General features: G+C 47.2%; 1 protein-coding gene across 6 annotated transcripts in view; it reads right to left on the bottom strand.

The window, feature by feature from the left end:
- Window positions 1–2,312: 2,312 nt before the first annotated feature.
- Window positions 2,313–9,384, bottom strand: part of DIXDC1 (DIX domain containing 1) — a 61,353-nt gene continuing 54,281 nt past the window's right edge. For 3 of the 6 annotated variants that reach the window (XM_034754508.1, XM_034754507.1, XM_034754511.1), the window contains 3 exons: window positions 7,714–7,822; window positions 6,976–7,084; window positions 2,313–6,132 (listed from right to left, as the gene is read on the bottom strand). In XM_034754508.1, the coding sequence (XP_034610399.1) occupies window positions 6,052–6,132; window positions 6,976–7,084; window positions 7,714–7,822 (299 nt within the window). In that variant the 3' untranslated portion in view covers window positions 2,313–6,051. Of the gene's footprint in view, window positions 6,133–6,975; window positions 7,085–7,713; window positions 7,823–9,384 lie in introns of those variants that run through there. The other 3 variants (XR_004643655.1, XM_034754510.1, XM_034754509.1) reach the window with 3 other exon arrangements.

Here is a 9,384-nt window from a genome sequence, read left to right as displayed (position 1 = left end):
GGGGTAGGGTGAGGATGGATGGGGGAAGCAGGGGAGGTCTGGAGGCAGGGTGGGGATGGATGGGGGAACAGGGAGACCAGGGGGCAGGATGGGGAAGCAGGGTCCATAGGGATAGGGTGGGGATGATGGGGGAACAGGGAGACCAGGGGGCAGGATGGGGAAGCAGGAGTCCCTAGGGGTAGGGTGGGGATGGATGGGGGAGCAAGGGGACCTGGGGGCAGGATGGGGAAGCAGGGTCCATAGGGATAGGGTGGGGAGGATGGGGGAGCAGGGGAGGTCTGGGGGCAGGAGGGGAACAGGGATCCCTAGGGGTAGGGTGGGGACGGATGGCGGAACAGGGGGACCTGGGGGCAGGATGGGGGAGCAGGAGTCCCTAGGGGTAGGGTGGGGATGGATGGGGGAGCAAGGGGACCTGGGGGCAGGATGGGGAAGCAGGGTCCATAGGGATAGGGTGGGGAGGATGGGGGAGCAGGGGAGGTCTGGGGGCAGGAGGGGAACAGGGATCCCTAGGGGTAGGGTGGGGACGGATGGCGGAACAGGGGGACCTGGGGGCAGGATGGGGGAGCAGGAGTCCCAAGGGGTAGGGTGGGGATGGATGGGAAGCAAGGGAGGTCTGGGGGCAGGACGGGGGAGCCGGGGAGGTCTGGAGGCAGGGTGGGGATGGATGGGGGAGCAGGGGTCCCTAGGAGTAGGGTGGAGATGGATGGGAAGCAGGGGAGGTCTGGGGGTAGGTTGGGGAGTGGATGGGGAACCACTGGGGCTGTGGAGCATGGGAGTCTGGGGTTGTATTATAGGGGAGTGGGGGCATTAGGTGCAAATTGGGGGAGTAATTGGATAGAGAGCAGGGGGATAGAGTGCGTGGGATAGGAGAACAAAGGATTGGATCGGGGGATTAGGGGCAGGGAGGAATCACAGGGACTTGGGGGTCTCTAGCCCCACACCCTCTTCTGTGCTGTTCATTCCCATACCTGTTAGAGGCCCTGGTGCCGAGATGGGCACTGGGGAAGTGGAAGGTTAAACACAGGCAGGTAAATACCGAACCCAGATTATGTTCAGTGCATCCTCCTGCAGCTGTCACCCCAGCACCTCGAAGTTGCCGTTGTGCTGTCCCTCGGGGGAATGGAACTCCCTTTATGATGGCACACAGGCAAATGTTGTGATTCTTGTATGAATCAATGAAGGGAAAATGCCACACTGATTTAAACTCATGCGGACCCACAGAATGCCCTAGGTCGGAGGGAGTTACGTAGTACAGAAGCTGGGCCTTGTCATCACCTTCCAAGTGAGGCACGAGGCTGTTCCCCAGCTGGGAAAATAGGCTTTAGAGACAGCCAAACCTGTATGTCAATTCCGGTTAGGCCCACAGCCGTAGCCCCCTCGACCCCAGAAATAGTGCCAGGTTTGAGACTCCCTTAACATACATCTGTGTCCCAGAATTAATTGAGCTATAGGCCCCAATTTCTGCATCTGAACTCCCAAGATCATACAGAGCATGATTGACTTCAGTGGGGCTCACACACAGGTTTCAGAATCAGGGTCTTAATTTGTCATGTTCAGGGTGTCTCTTTGCCTCAGTTTCCCCATCAGTAAAATATTCCAACCCATCAGCTATCCTTAGCAATACTGACATTTCCCCACGAGGATTGAGAGGCTTCATTAACATCTATAAAGTGCTTTGAAATCCTTGGTTGGCAGGTATTATATATATGCAAAGTATTCTTGTCCTTATCACTACTGCTTCAGGGTTTTTAAATGCTTTAGCAAGAGCTGTTTTCAGCACACAGGACTTGCCTCTACTGTGCCATCACCATCAGCAAACCCAGCCACTGCACCTGAATGCATAAACATGAGAGTCTGTGGCTGCAGTGATATTTGCTCATAAATCTGAGTTAACTGAGCCCAAAAGCTATTGCATTTCATTTTAAATTATATGAGCAGTATGGTCTGGGTCAGGGGTTAGTTGTAGTTTTAAAATATCTCAAAAGCTCACTTGTATTTAAAAATAAATACAAATCTTGCAAGCAATTGACCAGCCCAGAGCTGTTTGCTGTTTAATGTGCATGGATCCAAATCTTCTCTTCAAAGTGAGGTTCAGTCTCTGAGCTTTCCTGGTGTCTTTGAAGATTTTGGAAGCCAAATGGAACAGTCCCTTTACTCAGTTCCAGTGCAAGATGGTGTCCTCTGCTGTGTATTCTGTTCCTACTACCTAGCCAACACACCCATACACATGAGCATTGCATGCCTGTCAACGTATTAGAAGCTTCAGTTCAAAGGAACCTCCCTCCCCACCCAAATGGATTGATCAGACTCCATTTGCAAACTACAGTTTATTGAGATGATTTTTTCTTGGTCCACAAATCCAAAGTACATCCAGTCAGATATATACAGCTCTTAGATGTACAGATAAACCTCACTTCTCACTCTGTTGGAGGACCTGGAGATTGAGAGTAACTGTCCTTTTAAAAAGTGATGAATGCAAACTTTAGAGTTTCTAGGAAAATATAACTTTACATATAGCATGTGTGTTAAATAATCAAGTTACAATTATAAGGAAACCAGAAAGTAACTTTGAAGAAAGTAGGGCAGAAATAAACATTTATAGAATCAAAGGAAAACATTTAAACCAAGTCCAAGGCCGGATTCTGATCCCATATCACCTGCTCTAAATCAGGAGTAAATCCATTTAAGCCAATGGTGTTAGACTAGAGTAAAACTGGTATAAGTGAAAGGAGAATCTGGCCCCATGTGTACCTACTCTTTTCCAGGATTGTCTTGTCCCCCTTTATTTTGTGAATAACTTTCCCTGACCTAACCCATACTCCTTTCTGCTCATTCATACAATGATAGGAAGTCAAGAGAAAACTGCCATGTCATTGCAGGAACAAAGCTGAACCTGAGTTGTGCATGTGTTAGAGCCTAGGGGAGCAATCCCAGGAGGAGAACAAGGCATGGCCATGGCCTTCAATTTTAATGTTAGAAGTACTAATAGTTCTGTCCTCAGGCTCTCTCACACAAGTCCCAATGATTTCTGTGGGAGTATCCGAGGGCAGAGTGCTGCCAATACTTTTCAAGGGTTTGAGCTCAGTACAGTAATTATCACAGAGAGAACAAGGTTTCTGTTCTAGTTTGTATGTGGTTTTAGCACTGATGAAGGGTGCTTGGCTGATAGTGCTACAGAATGAAATCTTTATCCCCAGAATACGCATGGGCAGTGGCAATGCAAGTTTCCTTCTCTGTGCCTCCTCCAAATGTACTTCGCTCCGGCCCTGAAGGGAACACAAGACAGTAAGTGGCTCCAGGGCTGATTCAGTCCTTGGCCCCTCTGCTGAGACTGCCAACAGGCGTTTCAATGGTGACAGTGGTTATGGGGATGTGGAACCACTAGGAACAGGACAGATTCCCAACTCATTCCACCTAGGCCATCAACCAGCCATTGCTGGGGTGGTGACCAGGGTCATTACTGAGTGAGACTGGACTGAAACCTATGACCTACAGGTGAGAAGTTCTATCACATTAGCAATTACCTCAGCCATTGAGTCACCAAAGACAACTCTTAAACACTGCTCATCTCTTAAAAGCAGAGAGGGATACAGCATGGATACATGGAGGCCTTTGAAAAATTACTGTTTTAATTGTTTCCATAAAATGGGCAAGTCCTACCTAAAGCGCATAACTCTGACTGAAATTAAGCAGACTAGTAAAACTTGAATTAAAAGACATTCAAGATAAATTGCAACTGAAATACAACAATGCATTTTAGTATGATAACCCCATGCTATCTTATAGCAACGCACTAAAACACATGCAACAGAGAAACCAGTGATTTCCAGGGAGGAAGAGAATGTCTGTTTCTTTTCAGGACTGATACTGCTTTTCTCCCATTGAAGAACTTTCCCAAATGCTGATGTTTCGACGGCTGTTTGTGAAGAGAAAGAGTGCGTATAAATCCGCCGATGAAATGGAACTGATCAATACTGGCCTAACAGCCAACACGTGTTCTACCAGTGCAGGAATGGGGTCAGAAAAGTATTTGAGCTCCTCCTGCAACAGAGGGAGTGACAAGACAAACTACACGTAATTCCTGTCTATACAAGAAACAGCTGGCAAAATATAAAAACAGTAGGAACTAGTTGTACTTTGTAGTAAAATAAAGCTAGTCATGGACACCCCACTTTGCATGGTGTTAACAGGAGACTGTATAAAACATATTGACATTCTCTAGAAAATGAGTAAACTACAGCACAGTATTGTGGAAATATACAGAAAGCACTTGCACTGGTATAAAAATATACACCTCAGACAATGATGTAAACTGGTACAAAATAATTCCAAAAAACAGGAACAAGTTTATAAAAGGTCACGTTAATATAAAATAATAAAACCAAGTTCTCCCAGCCTCACCCGCACAACTCAGACAAGCAGGCAGTCCACTGATGGGGCACGTGTACCAAAGATGAACAGACCGAGGCTTGACTCACTGTTTGACCTTTTCAGTCAACAGTGCCTGTCTGCTGCAAACTGCGGCCATCTTTGCAGAAGTCTGGCTGCCTGACAGTAACAGCAGGGCCTGGCACTGCAGTGAGAAAACCTGGGTCCCTAAGTGTATGTCTACACTGCAAGAAAGAAAACCATCGTTGGCTTGTATCAGCTGACTTGAGCTCGGGCTGCAGGGCTATAAAATTGCAGTGTAGACGTTTGGGCTCGGGCTGGTGCCTGGATTCTGGGACCTTCCCGTATGCAGGGTCCCAAAGCCCCAGCCCAACTTGAACATCTATCCTGCAAATTTATAGCCTCATGAGCTCAAGTCAGCTGACATGGGCCAGCCATGGATGTTTTATTGCAGTGCAGACACATCCTAATGGATCTCATAGCACATGTTCTCCCAACTGACCATTTTCTACTCCATTAGGTGCCAGTGACGAAAGCATGCTGGGAATTGGGGTACTGCTGCTCACAATATCTATCCTACCGGTTTGGTTATTTGCTTAATGGCCTTGTCAGTCAGTGAACATCAAGTACATGGTGATGCCTGCACAGAGAAAGTTGGAAGAAGGAATACAGATGCACCAATAGAACAGACTCTGTCACTTCATCCCTGAAGAAACATTCCTGCTTGTTTCCTGGGAGAGTAGATTAGATTTTCTGTTGGCCTTGCTGGATGTATGGAAAGGGCAGGGATGGTAATGGCTGTAGAGAAAGGGCTGGCAAAAGGAGAAGCAAAAGTACCTTATCACCTGCGGGGAAGCTAGGAAGTTTCCTGCTCCCTTCCCCAAAATAAAAATCCATTGGCAGTTAAGTAAGCACCTGGTTACCAAAGAGTTCCAACTTCCCAGGGCAACAGAGCTCAGACCTGATTGCAAGTTGGAGAGCAAACAGCAGAAGCAAGTCTAGGAAATGGAAGCCTGCATTTGGGAAGAAAGACAACGTTGCCAACCTGGTGGTCTTTGCTTTGGTAGTGCTTAGCACAGTCCACAAGCTTCTTTCACTGTCAGGTTCCTGGTGCTCTTGGTATCAAGAGCTTGCAAAGTTCACTGGAGGGAGCTCTGCCTCTTCAGCACAAATTCTCTGGGTGTGGATTTTGGTTGGTCAGATCTTCTGGTAAAAACTAGAATCTAGCAGCATCTTCTGGTCCATGAGGGCAGAACTTATTGTTTCAGGGATCACTGCAGGTTCATATAATACTGAATGTGTCAAATCAGAGTTGAAATGTGCAGTTTACAAACAGCAGCAGGCATTTCAGGGGGTGGGGGAACCAGGAGAATGGAGAAACACATCAATAAGGCCTCCAGGGTTTTGTTGACAGGACAAAGCAAGATGATTCTTTCCCACCAACCTGTAATTTCAGTCTCACAACATTGTCTGCATTTGGCCAGGGAAAGTTAAATGCCAGGCATCCTCGCACACAAAAAAGTGTTTTACCCGTTGGTTGCAGAGAAGTCCTCTCTTTTGGCAGCTTGAATTGGACATGTCCCAGCTCACACTCTTTTTGGTCATCATCTCTGAGCATTGCAGCGTTACAGGTTCCCACAATAACAAGACCCAAGAGTCTGATTAATTTTCCCCATGATCCTCTTCCACCCAGGCTACGATTTTCCCCTCCCAACCAGGAATGATGTCATCATCATGGAACACCTATAAAAGGGCAGAGAGAGAATCAGGTCACTTCCGGAGGATGGACACCGCTTTGTTACATCTGAGTGGCACGAGAGATGGAGGAATTAAACCGAATAATAAAAATAAGTGGCACTTACATAGCACGTTAAGTTCCCAACATGCTTTAAAAACAACAGTATGGCTGCCTATTCCTCCCCCATAGAGAAAAAACAAGGATTATTATCTCAATTTTTCTGACAGGCAAAGTGAGATACAGAGAGGGGTCATGATTTGCCCAAAGTCACACAGGGAGGCAGTATCAGAGCCGAATTAAAGCTTGGGAACTCCAGTGCTCAGAACATTAGACCATCTCTGGAGAAACTGGCACTGATGTGTCTTAACAAAAGTTTTTTGGGGGAAGGGCATCATTTAGGGTTACTGTGGGGAGAAGGAAGTGTTTTTTTCTGTGACTGTTTTTTTCTGTGGGTCAACGGCCCCTGATAGAAAAAAGGTTCCCCACCCCGTTTTAGAGGTATGACTTGGAATCTGCATCTCCCAAATGGTGCTGTCATAGGAAGTGTCCATGGGAGCAGCTGGCACAGTGAAGGAGGGACCCTGCAAATCACCATCCACCACTTGTGCACCTTTGTGATCACACTAAAGTCAGTGCTCTGGGTGGGACTGAAGATGTCCCTTTTTGGCTCCTTACTTGGGGGCTGTCATCCCTTAAACTGTAGCTCTGTAGCAAGTTAGAGATTTTGCTCACATGGAAAGTGTATGAATTTCTGAATGTATCAGAAATTTCCAGGCTGTTGCTGGTGCTGTGACACCACACACAAACTTAGATTATGAGAGAGCTGCTACTAAAGAGGACAAACATACCTCCTCCTTGACTGTGCCAAATTCTGGATCTAGGGCTTTGAAATGGTACCGGTGGGTTCCTTCCCGATCGATAGCTGCCTTGAAGTCCTTCAGAGTCACCTCACCTAACCTGCAAAACAGGAGTTAAGAGCTATCCTCGCTGGCAGATTCTGCCATGGGATTGAGATCAAGTGCTTGGACACAGCTTGTAATAGGGCACACTGAACACTAGCACCAGTATGGATACCATGTGGCACAATGGACAGCAGCGCACTGAGGTGAGCCAGAGTGCCTGGAAAATACCTGGTACAACCCAAAGCATCTGATCACAGATAGAATAGTGTCTGTTATTTACTGAAAACAAATCCAAAGCAACTCTTTCATGTTTCTTTTTTGCACTGACTGCGATAGCTGCTATTTCAGATGGAGAGTCTTGCACTAAATGGTTTGTGTTGTGCTGGAGTAAGAGTAAATCTGTCTGGCGGCTGCCCACTCATAAAACCAGAGATCAATATTCTGGGGCTTTAAATAAATAAGCTAATTATATATGCATCAGTTGGGAAATCTGGTCAGGCCTAAAGTGAAAAATACACATATCGTGGGTCTGCTTTCTTGTCACGACTTCCTCTTTGCAATGAAATACAGTCAAAAGCCGGATTTAAGGGATGGAGAGCATGTTTTGGTGGGTAGAAGTACCATGGATTAGATCAGCGCTTTCAGTGAACCAAACTCTATTAGTGTGGCAAAGCCAGGGCTCACCTCTTTGGTATATTGACCATGAAAGGTGTGAGTGAGCGATCAGTGAAGTAGAGCACTTTGGTGCAGGCACTGCTGCTCATAGTGGGTGTGCTGTGAGAATGAGGCAATTCTGCAAAGAGAGAAACACAAAGTACTGTCACTGCAGCCAAGGGAGAGCACAGTTTTCTTTCCCATCCTGTTCCCCTAGAGGCATTCTCAGCATCATTTCAGCACAGGATTAGAGACCCCGAGATGGGAAAGACCTATTAGATGATGAAGTCCATCCCCCCACAAGGGCAGGGTCTTGCCCTCTTACAGGACGACAATGCACTGCAAGGTGAGTATTACAATGTTAGCCTGAAGGGCCACCTTACTGCCACCCTAGGGGATGATGAGACACAGCCCAATGCACACAGTGCATACAGCACACCACCTGCACTACAGATATTTTGCCTGCTGTCTTTGTAGTGACTGGAGAATTCCAGCCCATTCTAGGAGAATCATCCCATGAGTGACACCCCTTCTAGCAGCTCAGTAGAAGTGATTATCATTCTGCTTGTCTTCACTGACAGAAAAGGGGGAGCAATAATTGACTGACACCTACAGGACAAAAGGTCATGTCGGCTCAGCCCTACTAACTCAGAAAGGCGCAACAGACCCAGTCACCTGCCCTTCTGCCCATATTACATAGACTAGGGAGGTGTCTGTACGCGTGGTAGGTTTCTCTTTGTTAATACGTGCATCTCTCTTTCTGACTGCACCATTACCCTCCCCATTCCTGCAATACAGGTGTGTCTATGCCAAAGGCCTAGGCAGGGGAAGGTTTACACAGTGAGACCCTCTCAATCATAAGGGCTTTCTGGCTTAATGAATCTACAGCCATCACTTTGAGCTCTTTACACCCAAGCAGATCTGTGGTCTGCTAGAGCCTGAATAAATTGACTTCTGCAGTGGAGGGGAAGGTGCCTACAGGGGCTTTGGGAGGTGGCGGGTGAGGCATGTTTTGCATGCATTAGGCTGGTGACATGGAGGCTGCCGCACGAATTGCAGCTTTAGAGAAAAAGAGAAAAGGCAACCCAGGTGACTTCTCAGCAGAACCCTTGTCAGGCTCTTCCTCCAGATACTAAGTGTCCTTAATTCCTTTGCTAACATCTCCCTAAAATCCTCCTGGTGCTGAGCACTGCAATGTAGTTAAAAAATGGGGCTCTCTATTTGTCCCCAACACCAACGGGCCGACTCCTCACTGCCACTTTGAGAATTCAGTCTACACAAACCAATGGATTTCTCAGGTTATATTTACAACCGACCCCAGAAAAGCAGTTCCCATGATGGAGAGGAAACTATCGCTGCTCTCAAGTCAGGCAAATGCAGTGAGGGGAAATCCTGCGCTACGGTGTACACATTAAACCTCGGCCTAAGGGATGGTACTCATGGCCACTAGGTGGTGCAAGCACCCAATGCAGCCAACAATAATCCTTAAGGGATCTGAGAGAACATGGCATTTCCCCCTGAATCCAAGGAGTAATTACTATGATTTATATTGTGGTAGTGCCCAGGGATTCCAGTCAGGATCAAGCTCCTATTCTGCCTACCCACAGCCCCTTGCACTGAAGCCTAGTCTATGAAGCAAATGGCCCAGGAGAAATGCTACAGCAATGAGCAATGGAGTGAGAGGCCAGCCTGTTCTGCTTC

Source organism: Trachemys scripta, chromosome 21 (assembly GCF_013100865.1).
Source record: "Trachemys scripta elegans isolate TJP31775 chromosome 21, CAS_Tse_1.0, whole genome shotgun sequence".
Lineage (NCBI taxonomy): Eukaryota > Metazoa > Chordata > Testudines > Emydidae > Trachemys > Trachemys scripta.
This window is presented reverse-complemented; position numbering and strand designations above follow the sequence as displayed.